The 25,837-nt window shown below is 50.4% G+C and overlaps 1 protein-coding gene across 1 annotated transcript; it reads right to left on the reverse strand.

Moving 5' to 3' along the window:
* Positions 1–1,211: 1,211 nt before the first annotated feature.
* TRIM46 (tripartite motif containing 46) lies at positions 1,212–25,786 on the reverse strand. The gene is made up of 10 exons (XM_035098481.3): positions 25,644–25,786; positions 20,113–20,368; positions 17,809–18,155; positions 15,995–16,138; positions 13,737–13,832; positions 11,435–11,688; positions 10,119–10,240; positions 6,505–6,804; positions 3,910–4,207; positions 1,212–2,781 (listed from the first exon to the last, which is right to left on the reverse strand). Exons 1-10 carry the CDS (start codon positions 25,704–25,706, stop codon positions 2,406–2,408), a joined length of 2,256 nt encoding a protein of 751 aa, XP_034954372.3. The 5' UTR covers positions 25,707–25,786; the 3' UTR covers positions 1,212–2,405.
* Between the last annotated feature and the right edge of the window lie 51 nt (positions 25,787–25,837).

Below are 25,837 nucleotides of genomic sequence, written 5' to 3' on the forward strand. Positions count from 1 at the left end.
ACGGCCTCTGCCCAGTATACCTGAAGGAGCATCTCCACCCCATCGTTCTGCCCGGACACTGAGGTCCAGTACCGAGGGCCTTCTGGCGGTTCCCTCGTTGCGAGAAGCCAAGTTGCAGGGGACCAGGCAGAGGGCCTTCTCGGTAGTGGCGCCCGCCCTGTGGAACGCCCTCCCATCAGATGTCAAAGAGAAAAACAGCTACCAGATTTTTAGAAGACATCTGAAGGCAGCCCTGTTTAGGGAGGCTTTTAATGTTTAATAGATTTTATTTCATTTTTCTGTTGGAAGCCGCCCAGAGTGGCTGGGGAAACCCAGCCAGATGGGTGGGGTATAAATAATAAATTATTATTATTATTATTATTATTATTATTATTATTATTATTATTACTACTACTAGACAGTTGTCTTTGTTCAGATCATGGATGAGCCAGACCCTAGCAAATGAAAGCACATGCTATCATAATGGAGCCTAGCCCTTAAGATGTTACCAGACTTCCTTCTTTTGTTGTTGCATTTGCAAACAGACAACACTGCAAAAATGCCACGACCTCTCTGCAACCCTCACTCTGCAGGTATGAGCCTGTACAAGGCTGCCACTGTGGAAACTCCCTTCAAGTCACAACAAAACTAGCAATTAACTATTGGATGTAACAGCGCACACTTAAATATTTCTGTTCCTAGTGCTGCAGTGCCCTCTGCTGGCTATTGCCAGAACCAAACACCTGTTGAAAGAACCGAGCGGCCCTGGGACAGTTCTGAGGGCCGCATAGAGAGGCACAGAGGGCCTGAGGCTCTTGCTCCTTCCCAACTTACATGCCCTTTTGTTCTCAGACATGTGCAGGTGAAGGACCCATTAGATCAAGTCTGCATATGCCAGAAGGATCTGCCCATCTCTATCTAGGCAGCTCTTAATGGTGGCTGAAAGTGACTCACTTTCCTTTCTTGGGGGGGGGGGTGCATCTACCAGGGAGTGGGGGTGTCCTGCAGGGATGCCTGTTCTCCTTACACACTGACATTCAAAAGAAAACCAGGCACTGCGACGTAAAATCATGGAAAATAATAGTGGAAACTGCAGTGTCAAGTTCTGGGTGCGAAATGAAGCTTCCTTAGGGAACAGTGCGGAGATCTCAGGAGTGCGAAGGATCCATTTTAGGGACCTTCATGGAGAAGCAACATCCAGAAAACAAATGCAGTCAGTCAGAAGAGAGCCAGGTGCGATTCACCGTTCCGTTTAATTTTTTTTGTTTTTTTTAATATCACAACAATCCTGAAGTGAACAGGCAGATCTACACTATAAAATCTTAAACCTGCACGAAAACAGTTTTGATTGCCTTAGTTCACCCCTGCCCACCCTGCTGTGTCCCACCCACCTCCCTTTCTCCCTTGGAGGGGGACTCTCAATTCCCTCCCTCCCCCCAACAGGGGTGACTTATTCATCCCGTTGCCCTTTCATCCCCTTTGCCAGAAATCCAGAAATCCATGATTTGCAAAACCCAAGACAGATTGGAAAAAACAGACTTTGACATCATGTAGACAAGATTAAGAGATGGGGCTCGATCCAAAAATGAGGGGGGGTGAGGCACCTGTGAGGCCTTGCAAGACTTGCAAAGTTGGGGAGGGGGGCTCTTTGGAAGGGGGGGAGCTTTAAAAAACATTCAGTTCAAAATTGGAGTCAGACTAGGAGAGACGCGACAGGTGCCAATCACCCCGTTGCTGGTGGTGGGGTGTCGATGGAAAGATGTAGGGGGGGGAAGAGCACAGATGGATTACAGAGTTTAAAAAAGGGAGATTGTGTGTGATTAAAAACATCCCTAATTCGTCCATGCATCAAACGAAACATCCTTACCTCCTCCATAGATGAAAATTCCTAACCCCACGGGGAGCTAGGTTCCTTCAGAGTCTTTGGGGCAAGCATCCCAACTGGGAGAGTGCCGCCCCACCGCCCTGCAAGGCACAAGGACACAGAGGGACCGTAAAAGATGTTGGGGCGGGGGTAGGAAAAACAAAGGACCTGATGAAACAGAAAGACATTCCTGCACCCCACAAGCACACCCAGTGCAGCTTATGGGGGCAACACCCCGCTCTGTCCCATCCCTGCCCCCCACAAAATTATCTCAACAGCGAACATTCTATGAGGGGAGGTCTACTACAGGATCACGGTCTTTCGAAAGGCAGAGTCTCTTCTATCCGCTGGAAGGTCCATCAGCCCGCCAGGCGGGGCAAATCTCAGTATGGCCCGTGAGCAGAAGGGCGGCCATTTTGTTGTAGGCCCCGGGCATCCTCCGCCGCTTTCAACAGGCGCTCGGAGGCCCGTTTAGTGGGAGGGATGACTGTTCTCGTGCACCGAGGGCCGCTTCCTGCTCGGTTTCCGCCTCCCTCGCGCCAAGAGATGCCAAGAGACATGCTCAGTCCATCTTTGAGAAGCCGCCGATGGTGACCTTCCGCTCCTGTCGGTTGGCCACCAGCTCCTGGAGGTGCAGGGCGCCGCCGCCGATGAAGCAGAAGGCGGGGCAGACGGGTCCCGAGCAGTCGATGCCACACTCCCAGAGGCTGCGGAAGGAGACGGCGTCAAAGAACGTCACCTTGCCCCGCTCGTAGTCCAGGCAGATGCCCACACGGGGAGGCAGCGGCACCGTGCAGTTGCCGGGGTCCCGCGAGGTCAGCGCCACGCCGTGCGAGAGGAGGATCTTGCCCATGCCGATGGTCAGGAAGGCGAAAGGCGGCGCCGTGTCCAGGGTGGTGTCCTCAGCGCCGCTGTCATGGCCGCTGTCGGGGTCGTACCTGAGCCATGGGAAACGAGGGGGCAGGCCGGGGGGGGGAGAAGGAGTTAAGCCTCGGAGCAACAAGTCCGGCGGCACACGAGCGTCGGAAGCTGGCTCGCACCGCGGTCAAGGCTCCCTGGGAACCTCAGAGTCTTCCTTACCATGGGAGCTGGAGTCCAAGAACTACAGTTCCCACCAGCTCCGAGCCAGCCATGGCCGAGGTGTTTTCGGACTCCAGCTCCCATCAGCCCCTAGCCAGCCTGGGCCGAAAGGTAAGCCTTCGCAAGAAGCGACTGACGGTTAATCATCATCATCATTTCATTCTTATACGCTGCCCATCTGGCTAGGTTGCCAGCTCCCAACACAATATAAAGGGACAAAGCAAGTGTTTAAAAACTTCCCGAAAACAGGGTTGGTTGCCTTCAGACGATTCTAAAAGTTGTACAGTTATTTATCTCCTTGAAGGAGCGTCTGCACCCCTGTCATTCAGCCCAGACACTGAGGTCCTCCTCTGAGGGCCTTTCTGGTGGTTCCCTCCCTGTGAGAAGTGAAGTTACAAGGAGCCAGGCAGAGGGCCTTCTCAGTAGTGGCACCCGCCCTGTGGAACGCCCTCCCATCAGATGTCAAGGAGATAAAGAACTATACAACTTTGAGAAGACACCTGAAGACAGCCCTGTATAAGGAAGCTTTCAATGTTTGACGTTTTGCTGTGTTTTTATTATGCTGAAAGCCACCCAGAGTGGCTGGGGCAACCCAGTCAGATGGGTGGGGTACATTATTATTATTATTATTATTATTATTATTATTATTATTATTCCAACTTGAAGGGGCCTTAAGGATCATCTGGTCCAACCCCCTGCAATGCAGGAATATGCAGCTATCCCATATGGGGATCGAACCTGAAACCTTGGCGTTATCAGCATCACGCTCTAACCAGCTGAGCAATTGTAATATACCATAGCAGTATTTATATTTGTACCCTGATCTATAAGCTGATCGATATTACAGTCAATATCCTAATCAATATCCCTTCCGCAATAGAGTTTGGCAGAGGTTTTTCTGTATATATAAACTTTGTGAAATTAAAAAGACAATTTCCTTGAGAAAACCTGCCCCCCTTCCTCCCTCCAGAACAGCCGCTGCTCACCTGGGGCTCACCACATCCTGGGGTACCTGGAACCACTCTTGCAGCTTGCTCTCCAGCCCGACGCCCACCTTGACCAGGTAGGAGCTGGGGTCCACGCAGCAGGCCCAATAGCTGCGCCCCTGGGTGACGGCCACGTCCCCAATCACGAGGTCGATTGACAGGTGGCAGCTGGTCATCAGCCGCTCTGCGGCAAAGAGCATGGGCAGCCCCGGCACACTCCGGACGGCCCGCTGGTCCTTGCTGATCACCAAGCGCTCCCTGTTGAACCCCCACCGGTTGTCCAGGAAGAAGTTCAGCACTTGGGAGAAGGGGAAGGTGGGAGGCAGGAAGAAGGAAAAGGAGGAGAGAGGATCTTAACTAGGAAGAACCCTTCCCCCCCCCAAAAAAAAGCTGCTGAGGTGTAGAAACTTTAGACACATCAACACTTTAAACAGCCATGATCCCCCCCCAAATAACTCTGGGAACTGTAGTTTGTCAATGGTGCAAAAGGTCATTAAAGGTAAAGGGACCCCTAACCATTGGGTCCAGTCGCGGACGACTCTGGGGTTGCGGCGCTCATCTCGCTTTACTGGCCGAGGGAGCCGGCGTACAACTTCTGGGCCATGTGGCCAGCATGACAAAGCCGCTTCTGGCGAACCAGAGCAGCGCACGGAAACGCTGTTTACCTTCCCGCCAGAGTGGTACCTATTTATCTACTTGCACTTTGTGCTTTCGAACTTGCTAGGTGGGCAGGAGCTGGGACCGAGCAACGGGAGCTCACTCCGTCGTGGGGATTCGAACCGCCGACCTTCCGATCGGCAAGCCCTAGGCTCTGTGGTTTACTCTACAGTGCCACCCACGTCCCCTGCAAAGTCATTAGGAGGTCCCTATTCCCCATCACAGAGCTATAATTCCCAGAGTTCCCTAGGAAGAGGCACTGATTGTTATACCACTCTGGGAATTTGTAGTCTTGGGAAGGGAATAAAGGTTCTCCTGACAACTCGTAGCACCCTAATACTAGAGGACCCGGGATACTTGTTGTTTTTCTAAAGTGGTCTGATGCTGCTTTAAACCTACAGTGCAGATGGGCCTCATTCATTCATTCATTCATTCATTTTTTAAAAAATATTTGTATACAGCTACATCATTTAAAAATATCCAAGCGGTTTACAGCAATAAAACCGTAAAACTGTGAATCACCCCGATGTAGGGCTGTATACAAATTCAATAAACAGTAACAATAAAACGAGAACCATACAGTACAGTGGTACCTTGTTTCTTGAACAGCTTAGTTGTTGAACAACTTGGAACCCGAAGCGTAAACCCAGAAGTTTGCGAACTTTTTTAGGAAGCTGAATGTGCTCCAATTTGAGTGTTACACTTCCGATTTGAGTGCCACACTTTCTTTCTGAGTGCCACACGCTAAGGTCTGTCTGTTTATGCTATTTATTTAGCGTTTTCGTGGCTTTTTTTGTTTGTTTGTTTTTGTGACTGTGTGGAACCCAGTTCAGCTACTGATTGATTGATTGATTGATTGATTGATTGTGTGACTGCAGAAATGGATAAAAGCTGCAAAGCCACTTTAGGCAGTGCAGGTAAGGAAAAAAAATACATTTTCATTTTTATCATCTACAATACTGTTTTATTGATTTTACAGTACGGTGCATTGTTTATTGCTTTCATTTTATGAAAGATAGTAAAATTCATGTTTAATTGCTGTTTTAGGGGTTGTTTTTAAAAGTCTGCAATGGATTAATCTGTTTCGCATTACTTTCTTTTTCTTTTTCTTTAAAATTTTAAATTAAACTTTCTTTAAAAAAATTTTAAAAGAAAACAACAATTAAAAACAATTCAATACATATTCAAACATAGAAATCATAAATCCTTTTACAGTTTCAATATCTTCTTCTCCCTCCTGGATTAATCTGTTTTGCATTACCGTGTTTCTCCAAAAATAAGACACCGTCTTATATTTATTTTTCCTCAAAAAAACCCACGGTGGCTTATTTTCAGGGGATGTCTTTTTTTTTAAATTAAGTATGGTACAGTTTAACCTACAAGGTTAAACTGCCTATCACTATGGCTTATTTTCGGGGTATGGCTTATTTTCGGAGAAACACGGTACTTTCTATGGGAAAGCGCGCCTTGTTTTTGGAACGCTTTGGTTTTGGAACGGACTTCCGGAACAGATTAAGTTTGAGAACCAAGGTACCACTGTAAAACCATAAAAAAACCAGTTTAAAACATTTTTCAAAAGTTTGAAACAGGCATGAATTAACCATTGGGGAAGGACGCATTCTTCGTCACCTGCCTGGTGGAATAGGAAAGGTTTTGGAAGGCTTTTCCAAGTTGGCACAGAAGGCGTCTGCCGAATCTCTAGGGGCAGATAGTTCCACAGGACCGGGCCAACAGCTCCAAAGACTCGGTTTCTCGTCATTGCCAACTCGGGGAAGGGCCGACGACGCGGCTGCAGATAATCTTGGTGACCGAGCTGATCCCCGAGGTACCCTGGACCCAAAGAACCTTGAAGCTGGCTCAGTATTTCCAGGCAAACATGTCCATGGCTGCCCTGGTTGTCAGAAAGACAGACTGCCTATATTTTTAGGAGGGTCTTACCAGGCGCCGGCGGCGTGTGCAGGTAGATGTCCTCGCTGTAGTCTCCAAACCCAGCCTTGTTGTACCCCTTGACCCGCAGGACGTACACGCAGTCGGTGTCCAGGTACTCCACCATCGCGCTGGTGCCACGCACCTCCTCACGGCGCTGCCACAGCTTGAGCGCCTTCCCTTTGGGCTCGGCGCGCCGGAACTCCACCGTGTAGTGCCAGGCCGACGGCGAGTGCTGCGGCAGGCGCCAGCAGAGGAAGATCTGGTCGTAGGCATAGGTGCGCTGCGTGTCGATCACGGGGGCCTCGGGCGCTGCAGTGGGGGAGAGAGAGAAAGAAGGAGGGAGAGGGGGGAAAGACAGGCGATGTCAGGCGCCGCCGCGGACAACAGGCGACGGGCGCTCTGCACGGACCAACAGAAACCGGCTACAGGCTAAGGGGGGTTCCAGAAGGTGAAAAAATGGGGTGGGGAGGAGAGCTGTCGGGAAGACGGGGCAAGCTGCTGAGAGACTCCGGGGAGCAGAAAGAGGCTGAGTGCAAGAGTCGGGGAGCAGGGTGGGAAGGGAAAGGGGGAAGAAAGAGAGGAGGAGGAGGAGGAGGAGGAGGAGGAGTGGAAGAGCGTCAAGGCAGGAGGAGACAGACCATGGCTGGATAGACACAGAAGAGAAGGAGAGAGCAGAGGCGATGTGGTGGTGGCCTTGAGAGGGCCAGGACATGGATTGAGAGGGCTGGGGAGCCAGAGTTTTCCCCACTCCTGCCGTAGGACCCAAAAATGAATAAAAGGGGAGAAAACAGCACTGAATGATTGCCGCAAGTCCCTTTGAGTTGCTTTCATAAAAAAAATGAAACGACTAAAAAGTTTCATTTGGCCCGGACACTGAGGTCCAGCTCCGAGGGCCTTCTGACGGCTCTCTCGGTGCGATAAGTGAGGTTACAGGGAACCAGCCAGAGGGCCTTCTCAGATGTCAAAGAGATAATCTCATCATCAGATGTCAAGGAGATAAACAACTGTCTGACTTTTAGAAGACATCTGAAGGCAGCCCTGTATAGGGAAGTTTAAAATGTTTGATGTTTTACAGTATTTTAATTCGCTTGAAGCCGCCCAGTGTGGCCGGAGCAACCCTATCAGATGGGCGGCATATTAATAATAATAATAATAATAATAATAATAATAATAATAATAATAATAATTGTTGTTGTTGTTGTTGTTGTTGTAACAAAATATGCATCTTACACTGCAGCCCACCTCAGGAAGGGCAACGTGAGTTAATTAAAAGGGCAACGTGAGTTAATTAACCTCACATTTTTTTGATCAGTTTGTTGGTTAAAATGGAAGAAGACTGTAATATTTTGCAGAGGAGGGAGGTGATTTTCAAAAACAAGATTCAGGGGGTCGTATCCAGTGTTAAGCTTCGTCAGAGAAGACCCATTGAAAAATGGATGGATATGACATTTGTTTCAATGCATGTAAAAATTCAGTTATGTAACCCGGGACCTCTAAAATGAAAAGGGTGAAGAAAGAAAGCCAGAGAATTAAAAGGGTATTATCCATGTTTTTGTTTGGGTACCAGGGAGTAAAGTTGCTTGCGAGTCCTGGCCCCTTCAACCCAGACCACTAATGGTCAAAAAAATCAAAAAGTGTCTTCTTCTGAGAGCCCCACTTCGCTCTAGGTGGCCCCACCCCAAGGTGATACAGGATTACCTCAGCTCTGTCCAGGCAAACCCTGGTTCGACCTCGTTCGGTTCAGGATCTGGGATTCGTCTAATTCACTGGTACACAGCCCTACGCAACCTCAATTGTCCCCAACTGGGATTCCCAGCAACTGGTGTTCAGAAGCCTAATGCCTCCCTTCGAGAATTCTGCTGTTGATGTCCTCCAGAACACAACAGATCTCTGCAAGCTACGGGAAGTCTCTCTCCGATATGGAACTGTCTCCCTCGGGAGGTGGTGGGCTCTCCTTCCTTGGAGGTTTTTAAGCAGAGGTTGGATGGCCACCTGTCATGGATGCTTTAGCTGGGATTCCTGCATTGCAGAGGGCTGGACTAGAGGACCCTTGAGGTCCCTTCCAACTCTACAATTTGATGATTCGGTGATATTTACACAGCTGAGGCAGCTCACCAACTCGCTCCTGGTATTTTGTCACCTCTGGCGACTGCCCGGCTTGCTTCCCAGGAAGAAGGGTGGGCCCCCAGTTCAGACAGGACAGAAATGTTTAAACGAAAACCAGGGGTAGCCAACCCTCTAGCATTTTGCTTCCCTGCAGCCCCATTGCCTCCGGGGCTGATGGGACTTCGAATCCAGCAACATTTGATGGGCTGAATTGTGGTCTAAACCCCTGAATTTTACAGTGGAGGGTTTTGGCAGAAGTAAAGATATTGGGAGAAAAGCTTTTGAGTTTTAAAAGAGCAGGGGAGAACTAAATTTGGTGGGAGGGGGCAAGGAAGGGGTAGTGAAACACACGAGACCCCTCTCTACCCCAAAGAAGCACCCCTCTGTGTCATGCCTTTCGGAACTAAACTAAAACTATTTCGCCTTCCTATTTCGCCTTTGGATACAGTCGACAGCAAAAACCTACGTCAGGATTCAGCGGTGAGCGAGAACCCTGCGCCCCAGCGGTCTTTTTTAAATTATTATTACTCTGCACGCACTCAGAGGTGCTTGGCCCGGCCAGAGCATCTTGAGGACCCAAACCAAATCTAAGCCACACAGAGGGATGGGCAGAGGGAGGATGCAGGTGAAGGATGCAGGATGGAGGCGCGAGGGCTGGCGATGGGGGCAGAGGGAGGAGAAAGAGAAAAGTGAGAGAGTGTGTCAGGAGGCTCAGGGAGGACTGAGGTGGAGGGGGGGGTCGGCTGGGCGGGAGATGACTTGCCTCATTTTTTTACTTCGATGATGACTCAGCAGCAGCCAAAGCCTATAAACAAAGAGAGGTAAAGCAGGTCTGAGATGGGTCAACAGCCAGGCACGGGGCGGAAGTGGGCCGCTGGGGGGCGGGCGCTGCGCCTGGAATATCGGGTGGGCGATGGATCATGGGATGCAGGGGTCGCAGGTCCGGGGGGGGTGAGATGTAGCTGACCGGGGCCAAGAATCCCAGGGTGTGGTCCAGAGGCGATGTGAGAAACGGGGTGGGGGTGGGGAATCAAACACCCACCCGGCCCACCTTGGGTCTGGAGGGGGATGCGTGAAGTGGGAATGGGGTGAAACGGAATGGAAGGGGGGGGAACAGCCCCCATACTTACCCTCCGCGCCCAAGGGCCATGACCTGTCAGATCGACGCCACACAAGCTACCTTCTCTCGGAGGATCGCAGTGCAGGCCAAGCCCCACTGTTAGGGGGCGGCCTGAGGGCTTCTGGGAGGGGAGGTCACCCCTCACAGGCCCCAGGCAAGGAGGAATTCGCTTGTCCTGCCACGATCAAAAACAAATCCCGGGAGCAGCTCCGCGCCCGCTGCTTTTCACGCGAGGGCGGCGGCTCCTTCGGCAAACGGGACCAGACGAGTATTTCCTCCGACGGAAACGACACCGGTGCAGAACGCGAGGGCAAGGGAAGGGTGCCATGACCCTGCTTTTGAGGCCCACTTCCTACCACGCCGAAGCCCCCTCGGCCACCGCACGTCCCGTACGTACCTTTGATGAAGGTGAGGTCCGTGAGTAGCTTCAGCTCTCGGCTCACATCCACCTGGAAGTGGCTGAAGGACGAGCTGGCTGCTGGGCGGAAGACCTGGAGCGAGTCAGTCGCCCGGACAATCCTGCCGGCGGCGTGGGGTGGAGGGTTTGGTGGAAGGAAAGAGGGGGTCAGGCAAAGAGGAACCGTTTCCCAAGGCAGATCCGAGGCCTACTGTCCTGCCCAGCCTTGCATCCTCTGGGTGCTGTGCGCTACGATTCCCATCACCCTGACCCATTGGCTGCCCGCGCTGGGGTTGATGTTAGATGGAGCCCAACAGCACCCAGAGGGCGAAGGTCAGGGGAGGCTGAACCGCAGCAGAGATACACACTTCTCTTCAATATATCTGTACTGTTTTCGTCAGTTGTGCTCAGGGTACATTCAGACATGGGGAATATTGCATTAGTTTCCCTAACTGCAATGTTTTTTTAATGTTCATTTTGCGCTCCAGTACCTGTTGCATGACGGAACCATGGCTTTTTGACCGATGTACTGGCATGTTGGCCTAAATTTTTATTCACACCACGGGGTGCCGTATGACGAAACAACAAAAGGCATTGGGCAACGTTGCTATCCCTCAACACCCAACAACACTCTCGTTCCGCACATGCCTGCTTCTGTTATTCCCCCATTAAAGGCATTAAAAACTGCATTCCAGTCTGATTTTCCTACTCATATTGAAATACTGCCCCTCAATGAGGCCAAACTTTCATCAGTAAAACACCACACATCCCCATTCCACACTGCTTCACACATTAAACGCTAGCTTCCGTCTGAGACTCAGGAAACGCCGTGACAGGAAATGAGGTTGCCATTGGGGGTAGCAACGGAACTGACGATTTACCATGCTAGAGAAGAAACTAAAATTTTCAAAAATTTTAGTTTCTCCTCCTGTTCAATTCACAAAATGTTTAGGGATACGCATCCCTCCGCGTCCCCCCCAGAAAAAAAGCACTGGCATAATGAAGGAAAACCGACCCGCTGTAACAAACCCCTCAAAAGCTGACACTTGTTGCTCTGTTTTTCTACCAGAGCTAGCTGGCAAACTTTCCGACACCACATGGCGGCGGGTGCTCCCTCCAGAAACTTCCAGTGCTAGCTTTCTCACCTAGCTGCCGACAATAACTGACCAGTAAGACGTTAGGAAATGCATGTTTGTGTCACCTGCCAAGAAAAAGTTGAGGGAAGCAAGTTCCTGAGGATTTAGCTCTCTCCCGTTACGGCACCGACTTCCCCGCGTGCCATTTTAAATTTGTTGCACCCACACACCCACACACACCTGTTATGCAGCTGCTTGGCAGCCTGGACAAAGCAGGGTTGGTCCGTCTCCTTGAGCACCTCCTGGGTGTAGCCCACCATGCCTGAGTTCTCCACCATGGCACGGTGTTCGTGCAGCTGCGCCTGCAGGTTGGAGACGCGGTCCTGCCGGCACTCCTCGATGGCGTTGAGCAGTGACGACTGCTTCTCCTCCAAGAGGGCGCTCAGGCCGCGCATCAGCCGTGCCACTTCCTCCTTGGCCTGGGCACCGTTCGCCTGCAGGGAGGCAAAACACATGGGGACATTCAGGGAGGCAGGAGAGGATATACAGTGGTACCTCCGGTTACAAACACCTCGGGTTACAGACTCCGCTAACCCGGAAGTAGTACCTCGGGTTAAGAACTTTACCTCAGGATGAGAACAGAAATCGTGCGCCGGCGGCAGTGAGAGGCCCCATTAGCTAAAGTGATGCCTCAGGTTAAGAACGGTTTCAGGTTAAGAACGGACCTTCGGAACGAATTAAGTTTGTAACCAGAGGTACCACGGTATTGTTTATTAATGTCTTTCCTACCTTGTGCTAGCAGGTTCCTTAACTTAGCAGAGTTTCACATTCCCCTTTTAAACACACAGCGGATAGCTGGTTGCAGGCTTGTGTAAGCCTCTTACTGTTAGAAAAATAAAAATAAAAAAATCCTTCCAGTAGCACCTTAGAGACCGACTAAGTTTGTCATAGGTATGAGCTTTCGTGTGCATGCACACTTCTTCAGATACCAGTGTGCATGCACATGAAAGTTCATACCTATGACAAACTTAGTTGGTCTCTAAGGTGCTACTGGAAGGATTTTTTTTGCTTTGTTTTGACTACGTCAGACCAACACGGATTACCTACCTGTAACTCTTACTATTAGGTTCCTCTTAAATTCCCTCTTAAAAGAATAAACACGCCACAATCTTTTGTAAAGCCAATAAAAGAAGTTTACTCACATTCAGTTCACAGTTGGATCATTGAAGGCAGACTTATTTACATGTGGATCTATCCCATATGGGGATAATCCCAGTGTCCTCTGTTGGCTGAGAGCCAACAGAGCATATCTAGCTAAAAAGCTGCTCCAACGACAGAGAAATTCAAAGAGAGAGAGTGTGGCAGCGTGCCTTGTCCTTTTGTTACTTGGACAGGTGAGGTCACGCCCACCTCTAGTCACATGCAAAGGAAGTATGTCCCAGCCAGGAGGAAACAGGAAGTTTTCAACTGGGTGGGCCAAACATTCCCCTGCATGTCCACTCTAGGAAAACAAGGAATGTTGTACTTGACTGCTGCTTATGTATCACATCCCACAAAACAGCGGAAGCTCTCTGGTTTGCAGAGGGGCACATGTGGCTCTGCTCCTCGTTCAGCTACTAGAATGGACACCAAGGATCATCCAGGAATCCCAGCTGAAGAATCCCTGACAGATGATCATCCAGCCTCTCTTTAAAACCCTCCAACGGATAAGAGTCTGCCGCCTTTCGAGCAAGTCAGTTCCACTGTCAAACAGCTCTCACCATCAGAAAAGTTCTTCCTGGCGTTTAGTCAGAATCTCCTTTCTTGTCATTTGAATCCATTGGTTTTCGGCCCTACCCCCCCCCCCCCCGGGAGCAGCAGAAAACAAGCTTGCCCCATCTCCCATAGGATAATTTTGTTGTTATTATTATGCAGTGTAAACACCGACAACTGGGAAACACTGGCCTGCGAGCGCTCCAGTTGGAGAACAGCCTTTGCCAATGGTTTTGAAGACGCTCGAACTCAGGACGAAAGGGAGGAACGGGCTAAGACGAAGGCATGCTTGGCAAACCCTCACTATTATCAACTCCCGCCCGGAAACCTATGTCCCCACTGTGGAAGGAAGTGTGGATCCAGAACCGGCCTCCACGGTCACTCGGGGACTCACTTTTGAAAACCATGTTTATGGAAGACAATCTTACTCGGCTATGAGTGATCGCCAAAGAAGGAGAAGAAGATTACTCATATGCTGCCCATTTGGCCGTGTTGCGCCAGCCGCTCTGGGCGGCTCCCCACAGAACATAAAAAACACAGCAAAATATAAGCCATTAAAAGCTTCCCTGTACAGGGCTGCCTTTGGGTGTCTTCTAAATGTCGTGTAGTTATTTATCTGCTTTTCCATCTGACACGATCGCCTGAAGACAGGTAATAAGAATCGCAGCCTCTCTTTCTGAAACCCTTTAAAGCATCTTTGGGACGAGGAAACTGGAATGACAGGCAGCCCCGCTCCATCTGAAAGGGGAAAATGTGAAACGAGAACAACGGACGCGAGAGCAGTTTGTACCTCGGTCAGCCGCAGAGTCTCTTCCAGCTCACTGATTTGGGCCTGGACTGTGTCTTGGTTGCTCAGAATGTAAGTCAGGCTTTTGGTCAGTTTATCCTGGATGTGCAAGGAAAAGGGGATGGAGGCAAGAGAGAGCAATGTGAGCAGCAAAGCATTTTGGTACACATTTGACACCAAGCCCGGGGGGGGATTCCCGATTCTGCCACCCCCCACCCCACCCGATCCCTTGAGAGTCACCCACTCCTCCATCCTCTGCCTCCCCCTGTCTCACAGCCAACACACGCCACCATTCCCCAATGAGACAGACCCAAAATACGCTGCTCAAGAGGCAGCAGAGATTCGTACATTTGTGCCAAAGACAAACAGCATAGCGGTTAAGAGTGCTGAACTAGGACCTACAAGACCAAGGTTCAGGTCCCCGCTCAGTCAGAAAACTGGCTGGGCAATATTGGGCTGTTTCATTGCCAGGATGTTTACCACGGAGGGAATGTCAAAAGGTGAAACGGGGGAAAGCAGCAAGACGATGGGATATTGAATTAAATGGAGGTCTGCATGATACAGTGAATTTCTGTTTAATTATAATTTGCTGATGTTTGGGGAGTTAATTTTACTGTTGTATGCTGATAGATGATTGAATATCGCCTTATTCGATGTAAGTTGTTCCGTTTTAAAGTTTTATTGTTTTACTGTGACTTTTTCTATTGGATCAGATAATTTTAAGGTGTGCAATCTTTGTTGTTATATTTTGTTGCTGTAAACCACCTTCGGTATAGCAATATAGAAAGGCAGTACACAAATTTAAAGTGGATTGAAATGAAAATGACATGAAATACAGGTGCAGACCTAGGCTGCCCCAGATTCCACAATTTGGATGGAAAGGCCATACCTCAGCCTGTTTTACAAGCAGGAGGTCCTGGGTTCCACACACATATCTCTACACAGAGCTGGGGGAAAGACTCCAGGCCTGAAACCCTAGAGAGCTTCTGCCAGTCAGTGTGGGCAATACTGAGCTAGGTGGACCAAAGCTTTGGCTCTGAAAAAGGCAGCATCCGATGGCCCTATGGAGGCCAGCTCTATGAGCATGGAAATCTTAAGGGCTTCCTAGGGGGTAGGCTGTTGCAGAGTGGCAGAACACGGCATCTGCTTTGCCGAAGGTTGGGGGTTCGATTCCCAGCCTCTGCAGGTATACCTGAGAGACTTGCTGCCCAAAGGGCAAAATATGAAACCACAAAATACATAATCAAAATAAAAACAACAACCCAATAAACACCCCCCCCATATTTTTTAAAGGGCAGCATTTAAAGTAAGACAATTAACAAACCTGGACAGGAGCCACTCGTTAGAAAAACCATGGTTCAGAAATGTCTGTGGCAATATTTATCAGTGAGGCAACATGGGCTGTTTGGTCTCACTCGCTATATGACAACTTCCTTTTTTATTTTTAGATTTGCACTTCTAACAAAAATTTAATGATTTTCCAATTATTTTTTTAACATTCTCAATCAGATGTAATTAACCAAAGGAAAAACAGACACAAGATTCCCTCGCATCCTTGGACCGCCCTCCACCCTTCCACGGGTTCCATGTTAAACATTTCCTGCTGCATATTTTATGTCCTCCATTTATTCCATTTAACATTTTATATCTAAAGTCTCTGTCAACTCACAAGTGTTATTTAAGCCCCGTTAAAGAGCTCAGCTGTTTACAGTGGTCTTCCAGGTATAATACAGTGGTACCTTGACTTACGAACGACTTGACAACCGGATTTTTCGACTTATGAATGGGGCAAATGGCCGCACGCTTACTAATTTCTTGACATCTGAGCGGTTTTAGATAGGGTTTTTTTTGACTTACGAATTTTTAGATGGGGTTGCTTTGACTTACGAATTTTTCGGTTTCCAATGCGTTCCTATGGGAAATTGCGTTTCCAATGGCGCTTTTCGACTTACGGATTTTTCGACCTACGAAGGTGCCTTCGGAACGGATTAAATTTGTAAATCGAGGCACCACTGTATAAATTTCCTCTGGTCTTTATCAAAACCTTGGTCTTCCCAGTTTCTGATTTTTCCAGTCATTTTCACCATCTCGACCTAGTCCATCCACTTTAATTTGCCATTCCGCTCTGGCTGGGACTTTTCTGTCTTTCCACCTCTGGGCCAGCAACCTTCCTTTCTCAACTCAGCCGTTTTATCAGAACTGGGCGGACGAACAGATGTGGGGATGAAGGAGACAGCTTAAATCCCACCAAAAAGCCTCACCTTGAGGGCCTGGTAGGCGCTGAGGACAGGCGAGATCTTGTGGCCTGTGTGCGTCCGGCGAACGCGGCACAGCTGGCAAACTAAGCGCTGGCAGCTCTTGCAGTAATGCGTAACCTCTTCCCGGTGCTCCGGGCATGTCAGACCCTGCGTGGGACACAGAAGGAGGCAGGTTGCTCACGGTTTTACAGTGGTATAATAATAATATAATAATAATTTATTATTTATACCCCGCCCCATCTGGCCGGGTCTCCCCAGCCACTCTGGGCGGCTTCCAACAGAAGAACAAAACACAACAATCTTTTAAACACTAAAAGCCTCCCTGAACAGGGCTGCCTTCAGATGTCTTCTAAAAGTCTGGTAGTTGTTTTCCTTTTTGACATCTGTTGGGAGGGCGTTCCACAGGGCAGGCGCCACCACCGAGAAGGCCCTCTGCCTAGTTCCCTGCAACTTGGCTTCTCGCAACGAGGGAACCGCCAGAAGGCCCTCGGTGCTGGACCTCAGTGTCTGGGCAGAATGATGGAGTGGTACCTCGGGTTACAAACGCTTCAGGTTACAAACTCCGCTAACCCAGAAATAGTACCTCAGGTTAAGAATTTTGCTTCAGGATGAGAACAGAAATTGTGCAGCGGCAGCGGGAGGCCCCATTAGCTAAAGTGGTACCTCAGGTTAAGAACAGTTTCAGGTTAAGAACGGACCTCCAGAACGAATTAAGTTCTTAACCAGAGGTACCACTGTAGTTTGTTCAAAGTCTCTGTCACTTGCGGACACAAACACAGGCTTCCTCATCTTTGTGGGGAGAGGGCTTTCCCTTTGAATCCATTTTTGTTTCTTTAAGACAGGAAGCCAAGGGCGGCAAATGAACTGGAAAGCGCCTACGAAGTGCACCGTGGTAGCTCTCTGTGAGGGGAAAAAGGCTTTCAGGAACAGGAAACAAGACCAAGGAAGATTCCTAAGGCGTACCCTTGAGAAAGGCCACGGATTGGGAGAAATGTGAGGGGAAAGTTCGTGCGAAAACAGACACACACACACACACACACACACACACCAAGAGGCAGTGTGGTGCAGTGGTTAAAGTGTCAGACTAGGACCAGGGAGAGTCCAGGGTTCAAATCCTGACCTGCCCATGAAACTCACTGGGTGGCCTTGGGTCAGTCACTGCCTCTCAGCCTAGCCTACCGGTACCTCACAGGGTTGTTGTGGGGATTGAATGAGGAATAGGGAGAACCATGGAAGCCACCCTCGAGGAAAGTTGGGATATTATTATTATTATTATTATTATTATTATTATTAGCTGCCCATCTGACTGGGATGCACCAGCTACTCTGGGTGGCTTCTGACATATATAAAAGCATAATAAAACGTTACAAAAGGCTTCCCTATACAGGGTTGCCTTCAGATGTCTTCTAAAGGTCAGGTAGTTGACATCTGCTGGGAGGGCATTCCACAGGGCGGGTGCCACTACCGAGAAGCCCCTCTGCCTGGTTCCCTGTAACCTCACTTCTTGCAGGGAGGGAACCACCAGAAGGCCCTCGGAGCTGGACCTCAGTGTCTGGGCGGAATGATGGGGGTGGAGACGCTCCTTCAGGTATACAGGACAGAAGTCTTTTAGGGCTTCAAAGGTCAGCGCCAAGACTTCGAACTGTGCTCGGAAACGTACTGGGAGCCAATGTAGATCCTTTAGGGCCAGTATTATATGGTCCTGGCGGCCACTCCCAGTCACCAGCCTGGATGAGTTGCAGTTTCCAAGTCACTTTCAAATAAAAAGCAGAGATTTCCCGCCTGGTCCTCAAGAGGAGTTGGAGGGAGCCCCTTACCTTGGGCCGGAACGTGAGCGTGGGTGGGGTGGGCTCGTGCTGGGCTTTCTGGGTGCCCCACGGGTGGTAGAGCTTAAAGCACTCATTGCAGAAGCTGGATTTGCACTCGGTGCAGCCCTTGGTGGCCTCCAGCTGCGGCGGCTTGCAGAACTGGCACATGATGGCGGCGCTGACATTGATGGTGTGGCGGTAGCGCTCCACCACCCTCTCCAGCGTCAGGTTGCGGAAGAGGCTGCCCAGGCCCCTCTCACCCAGGTCCACGTCCCTCTGGCACAGAGGGCAGGGGAAGAGCACGCTCTGGGGGTGCAGGAGCCCACCTCGCTTGCGCCCCGGGTACGTGCCGAAACCTGGAAGTACAGGGACACCAGAACACAAGGCAAAAGGTGACATTGCGCACACAGCAGAGGCTTCCCCAGAAGATGCGGGGCTCCCATCAGCCTCGGGGAAATTGGCCCATGGGGTTTGTAGTCCGGCAACATCCGGAGAGTCACAGGTTCCCCACCCTTGTCCTAGAATCATGTCCCAGCCAATCAGGTGTGGGGAACCTGCGAGCCTTTCTGGGTCTTCTTGCTGGACTCCAACTCCCATCAACCACATGGCCAACAGTCAGAGGTGATGGGGACTGTAGCCCATCGACATCTGGAGGGTCGCGGGTTCCCCACTCCTGTCCTTGGCACGTGTCCCAGCCAATCAGGGACCACATATTAAATGCGGTCAGGGACTGGCTTGGATGCTAAGGAGAAGTGGGGTTGGGAAAAGGGAGCAGTGATCTGGGGGGAGCCTGTAAAAGATAGGAGGCGAGAGGCAGAGGCAGGAGAAGCTGCAAGGTTGAAGGATGCAGAACAAATGCAGGAGGAGAGAGAGATGGGTCAGGCTGGTAGAGAGTCACGGGCTTCCACACCTCCTTCCACACCTCCTCTCCTGCCTCATCTCTCCTACTCCACTGTCTCCCAGGACCAGAAGAGGACTGAAGCGGGAGGAGCAGAAGGCTACAAGCAGGCTTAGTCTTCGCCTGCTTGCGTTCAGTTCAGATGGAGGAGATACACAAGAGGGACGGGGCCTCTCTGTTGCAGCAACAACCTCATCGTGTGCACGCCCAGGAGTAGCTGAGAGACAGAAGACTGATGTACATCCCTTTCCTTTTGACAATACGTAGTGAAATCCTTTCCCTGGAATTTCCTCGTCTGACCGTGGCATGCACACTCGTAAAGCAGGTGTGGGGAACCTGTGGGCCCTCCAGATCTTGCTGGCAACCCAAAGCGCCCCCCGCCCCTCTTTCCACTTTCCTCCCATCCCATTTCCCCGTTGCCAAATTTTAATTTGTAACATCCTCGGGGCAAGGACCTGCCCTAATGCACTCGCAGCACGAACTGCAAACATTCCTACAGCCCAACCGCTTTTACCTTCAACCAGGTAAAGTTAAAGGTAAGGGAGCCCTGGACGGTTAAGTCCAGTCAAAGGCGACTATGGGGTTGTGGCGCTCATCTCGCTTTCAGGCCAAGGGAGCCAGCGTTTGTCCGCAGACAGCTTTCCAAGTCATGTGGCCAGCATGACTAAACCGCTTCTGGCGCAACGGAACACCGTGACGGAAACCAGAGCGCACGGAAACGCTGTTTTCCTTCCCGCCACAGCGGTAACTATTTATCTACTTGCACTGACAAGCTTTCAAACTGCTAGGTTGGCAGTGTTAGGAGTCGTCCTACACACAAGTAAGACCCTGGCAGAAACACAGGCCCACCTGGCATGTTCTCTCCCTCCTGGTCGATCATTCGGGAGCTTCAAAATCTTTCTTCTGCCCAAACATCACAGCGACTGATGCCAACACACATCAGCACACTCAAGGAGTGTTCGCAGTTTGCATTACAGACCTCAGCAATTCAGTATTTGGCTAATCTACTTTATAAACACACAAGGAGCACTGCAACATGGCTCCTTCTCTCTCTAGCTCAGCGAAGGACGACAATAGTCCCACTTCACAGAACACAGTAACACAAGCATCCTGTCTCTGTCACTTCCCACTCTGTGGAATGAAAACATACACCATCATGTGATAGACAACAATCCCATGACTGCAGACACGGGGAATGAATCTTCAACAGGCAGGAGCTGGGACTGAGCAATGGGAGCTTACCCCGTTGCGGGGATTCGAACTGCCAACCTTTCAGTCAGCAAGCCCAAGGGGCTCAGTGGTTTAGACCACAGTGCCACCCGCATCCCATCTTCCACCAGGAGGGGGTGCCCTTGCCCTATGTGTCCCCCCCTCCCCGCCAGCAGAGGGTGTCGCCACACCGCCCTCCTCCCCACCTGACTTGAGGAGTCGGTCCAGGCGCTCTGGCTTGGGGATGACCCGGCGGCCCAGGCGAGGGCTCCGCGTGGCTGGCGTGGAGGCCGGCGAGGTGGGCTCGGAGGTGGGGTCCGGGCAGACGTAGCCCTGTTGCAGCAGGACCTCGGTGGCGCAGATGTGGCAGACATTGTGCATACAGGGAAGCACCAGGGGCTGCTTGTACATCTCCTTGCACACTGGGCACAACAGCTCCCTCTCCATGTTCTTCATGCTGGTCTGGAAGGACAAGGAAGGAGGGGAAGGAAAAACAGGGTTCAAGAGAACAAAAATAGAGGCTGGTTCTAGCTCAACAACAGTACAGTATTATAACATACTGTGGGATCCCCCACAGAAGGGCGCTAAGAGGTATGGGGGCAACAGCAGGGGGTGCTGAGGGTATAAATGACTCCCAGGCTTTGAAAAGCTGGTATCGCTGGATCAATTTTGTTGAATTACTTAAGGCTGAATAGTTTTAATTGGCTTTTGAATGCATGTTCAATTAATTTTGTTTTGATCTGATTTATTGCATGCCTATGCCCGCTTTCCGTTTGAATGAATCCCAAAGCGGCTTACAAACAGTGAATAGCAATAACACAACACCACAAATGCAGCATAAATCCTATATAGGACAATTAACAAATCATCAGTTGCTAACAGTTGCTATAAAACACAGCCACCAAAGCAACAACTACAAAAACAAGCTGAGCATTGCAATGAAAGCAAAAGTTGTCTTATACAATTAACAAACCAGTAGGGCATTTATAATCTATTAAACAAGAATCAACAACGCTGATGAAATTAGCAACCCCCCCAAAAAGACCTAAGCACTGTTAAGTCCACGCACACGCACTGCACACACCCTTTTTTGTTACTGTTTTGAATTGTATCGCGTTACTATCTTCCTTAGTGGGCCGTCATGCAAACCGCTATTCAAAGAATTGCAGAATTGTAGAGTTGGAAGGGGCTACAGGGGTCATCTAGCCCAACTCCCTGCAATGCAGGAGGGTCGAACCCACAACTGTGAGATTAAGGGTCTCATGCTCTACCAACTGAGCTATCCTGACTGTTCTGAACAGTGCTTTCTGTAGGGTAGGACGCGTTATGTAACTAAGGCATAAACGAAAAGAGTTTGGGAACCACTGGCTTAAACGGAGGATGGGGGGGGGGAAATACAGGGCAAAATAATTTAAAAAATTAAAATTGAAATTGAAAATTGAAAATAATAATGATAGTGGCTTCCTCCTCTTTGACACTCTCAAAGAGTTTGCCCACCGCTCGCAACCTCCCCTTGCGATCTGGAGCAGGGGTTGCAGTCTCACCTCTCCCTGGCCAATCACAAGGCAGTGTTGTGCTGCCCGTAGGAAGAACAGACCAATGGTGCGCTTTAGAACACTTCCCAGAATCCTTTGCAACGTGCTTTGTTACATGGCCAACGTGCAGGGGAGGGAAGTGTTTCCCTGCAGCAGCGGCTAAGGGAAAGAATCCTGGTTGCTAGTTGCAAAAAAAAAATACAGGCTCTGCCTTGAGATTTAAATTCATCTCTTCAGGCTATGAAGTCTGAAGTCACTAAAATAGCATCACGCATGCACAAGGTTTGTAAATGTACCCAAACTAAAAAAAGTTTTTTTTGGGGGGGGGGGAGAACCGCACAAGGACTGAGCATATTCACTGCACCAACTAACTGTTGCAAAGAACGGGGAAGGGAACCAAAAACAGAGGGAATGGAATGGAGCCTCTGGCTGGCTGGGATCCTGAACAAAAGCATTCCATGCTGGCAAATTTTGTGGCACATCCCATCTGTATATTATGAGTATTAATATATCTGTGGTAGTAGTGAGTATTCTGCATTTGCTGCCATGCATAGGGCGTGTCTCATCATTTGCATCCTCACAGCGACCCTGCGGGATAGGCAAAGCAGAAAGCAAACGACTGGCCTAAGTGCATTCATTAAAGCTTTGGGGGGGTTGAATGCGACTCAAAAATTCGCCAGCGTCCTGCCCACGGGTGCAAGGAAGCCCTCTGAAGGTCTTTCTTTGGCGCCCAAAAGGCCTCTGACCACACCCACACCCCCACACCCCCACACCCAGCCACCTTCAAAAGAGCATAGAGATGAAGGAGGAAGTGGCAAGAGTGGCACTCTTTCCCCACTTCCTCTTTCAGCTCTATATGCTTTCCAAGGCTCGGTTTAATTTACCGCTTTCGACTTTTACCTGGATCCCTTTAAAATGGCTGCATTTTCTGTCTCTTTGGGGCGGGTGCAGGGGGGAGATTTGGAAGACAACAGACCAGGAAGGGAGGCGACGCCCGTGATGTTCACTCAAAAATGCAAACATGCCCACCTGCCTAAAAAGGTTGCTGACCCCTCTAACCACTGCTCCATGCTACCTCACCAATAATGCTTAGCTGTCCTGCTTCACATGTGTTCAAAGGGCCTCATTAAACCCCCCCCCAAACCACCTTGTAAACCAGGCCACTGTTTAATATCCCCATTTTGCAGATGGGGCTGCAGGAGTTGAGGCACAGAAATTTGCATCAGGGAATTTGCGGGAGCAGCAGCGAGACCTGGGGACGTTCCGCAGTTCAGTTTTCCTTCAACCATTACACTGCAGTGTTTGTCCTCAGAAAATAACAAGAAGACCTGGCCAGTGACCCATCTAGTCCAGCATCCTGTTCTCACGACGGCCAAACAGATGCCTCAAGAAGGATTCGAACACTAAAGCACTCTCCTTGCCTGTGTTTTGTAGAAAACGGGATTCAAAAACGTTACTGCCTCTGACCGTGGAACCCCCTAAGCATGTACAGAGGGCCGGTCTCACTCTTGAGGCACCCCAGCAAGACCGTGTGTGTCATGAAAGTGGCAGAAACATGAGCCAAGCTTTGAGACTTCGTACAGCTCCTTCACTCCCACTCTAGATTATGTTACAAAATAAGGTGCCTTATACAGAGTCACACCACTGGTCCAACGAGCTCAGCACTGCCTGCACTGACTGGCAGCAGCTCTCCAGGGTTTCGGACAGGGGACAGGGGAGATTCCCAGTCTTCCTTGGCAATCCTAAGATCCTTGGTGAAGCTATGGATCTTAGCTTACCTGCTATTTATTTGACCACCCAATGATTTTTACACTGATATATGAATAAATTGCTGAAAAACCAGAGCGGTTTAACAATCAATCCCCAGGGAACTCTGGGAATTGTAGCTCTGTGAAGGGAATTGGGGTCTCCTAACCACTCTCAGCACCCTTAACAAACTACAGCTCCCAGAATTCTTTGGGGGAAGCCATGACTGTTTAAAGCGGTATCGCAGTGCTTTAAATGTAGCCTGTGGGTGTGGCCTACGTCTACTCAGATGTAAGTCCCACTAAATTCAAAGGGGCTTACTCACTGGTAAGTGGAAGCAAGACTGTGTCCTTAGTTATAGGGTAGTAGTTAATAGCAACACTGCAATCCATCCGGATTTATCCAGACATTACTGGGAAATGCAGTGCTTTGTCCTGGATTTAGGCAAGTCAATCGTGGTCTTTCGGTGTTTTTGTAAAAAAAAGAAAGCTCAACAACTTTGGGGTCTTCCTAAAAGAAAGCTCAACAACTTTTGGGGTGTCCTGGTTTTTATTTTTTGAAATATGGCAACCCTCGCATTGGTGAAGTCTTTTCTAAGGGTGGTGAGGTAGGGGAGATATCAATAATAGAAGCATGGTTTATTTTTTTATTTTTTTAAAAAAATCTATTCACAAAGACATAAAGTAGATTCCTTCCTAGAGTTTCTAGGGATTGAACCTGGGACCTTCTGAATGGAGGGCATTGTACTTAGCTACTGAGGTACTGTATGGATCTTCTATAATCCCCCCCCCAAATCCATCAGTAATTTATTTATGTTCTTACAATATGCAGAGACATGACCATTAGCGAGAGAAACAGCAACATATTTCTGGGGACAAAGAGATTTCCCAAAGGTCAATAAACTATATGTGCAAGGGGTTTAGCACCCACCTAGCATGCAGGAGGTCCTAGGTTCAATCTCCAGGCAGGGCTAGGAATGTCCCCTGCCTGAAACTCTGCTCCTATTTAAATCAGGCCTTTCTCTACAAACAGGAAGAGTGGGGTCTTCCTTTATTTGTAGGGGGTGGTCCATGGCTCACGGGAAGAGCGTCACCTGCTTTGAAAGTCCCAGGTTTCAATCCCCGGCATCCAGGCAAAGGGCTGTGTCTGAAACCCTGGAGAGCAGCTGCCAGTCAGTGCAGGCAATATAGAGCAAGACAGCGCAATGCTCCGAATCAGTATAAGGCGGCCGTCAGCCGCTCACACCCACCCAGATTCCCCACTTGTGCAGCTCAGAGGCAGAGCCAGCCTGCTTTCCCCACCACTGGGCACACAGGCTGGCCGTGGGGGGGGGGGGGTTAGGGAGAGAGAGAGACCCCGCCTCCCAGTTCTTACAGGCAGTTTGGCAGCCAGCCCAGTCTCTGCTGCGTCCCATTCAAGGGCACTCTTGTCCTTTAGCCAGGGAGTGGGGTGGAGGGGGGCTCTCCGCCCCTGGTAGCACCCCCTGCCCTAAAGCTGCATTCCCTTCTGCTCCAGCTGCCCAGCGATACAAGGCACCCAGGGTGAAGAAGGTGGTCAAAAAAAAGAGAGGAAAGAAACCCTGGCATCTGATCTTTTGCCAAAGAACCATTCATCTTGCCGGATGGCTTGCAGTTTCCCAGCCAAGGCTTCCCCACCTAGAGATCTGCCACCACGGGGCCCCAAAGGCATTTCCCTCCCCTGCCATCCATCCCCAAGGGACGGGCACTCACCTTGCCCAGCGCCCGCCTGGATGCCATCTCTCTTGGCAAGCGAAAAAGGGACACACACACGCACACACATACACACACAAAGCAGGAGGAGGGGAGGGGATGGATGGATGGAGAAGGGCGGGGAGGGAGGGAGGGAGGGAGAGAGAGAGCCACAGTGGAGGCAGATGCTGGACCAGGCGGGCCCTGGCAGCCAGCCCTGGGAGGAGGTTGCCATGGCGACGGAGGGATGTGCTCGGATGCTCACAGCATCCTTCACTTAGCCCTGAAGGGAGTCCAGGGGAAAAAACTGATGGAGCTTGTGGGGTGGGGGAGGGAATGGGAGCGTCTAGGCTAGTTGTCAACAGGGGAGGGGCAGCACCTATTTTATTTGCGGGGGAGGTCATATGGGGGTGTGATTTCCAGGTTTTTCGCGGGGGGGGGGCGGCGGCGGCTCTTTTGATCCCAGTGGCAGCAACATGGATCCCACATCATGCCGACGCACTAGGGAGACAATGGGATGCCCATACTAGATCTCTCTTCCTCACACCCCCACCCCTCCCGCAAAGCATCCCTTCTTCTCAAGGCATATGGACAGTCACCCCCACATCGGCTGCACTAAATTGGGGTGTTTCTCCCCCACACCTTTTTTCTCCTCTCTCTCTCTCGCCCCCCACCCCGGTTTTTCTATGCCCTGCGTTGCAAGCCCGCCCCCCCCCTCTTCCCCACCCCCCAACCCCCGGTTCTCACGCTGATCCGGACGAGGGCATCCATGATCGACGTGAAGGAGTGGAGGTCCTCGCCCTCGGCCATGACTCCCGGGGGGGACGGGGGGCTTCCGGCCTCCGCACCCCCGCGCCGCCCCGGCAGCGCTTTGCAAACGCCTCGGTCTATTGCGGCCGAGAGCCCGGGCGAGCCGTCGGGGAGGGAGGGAGGGGAGAGCG

The sequence above is a fragment of the Zootoca vivipara genome, chromosome 16 (genome assembly GCF_965207765.1).
Source record: "Zootoca vivipara chromosome 16, rZooViv2.hap1.1, whole genome shotgun sequence".
In the NCBI taxonomy this organism is placed as follows: Eukaryota; Metazoa; Chordata; class Lepidosauria; order Squamata; family Lacertidae; genus Zootoca; species Zootoca vivipara.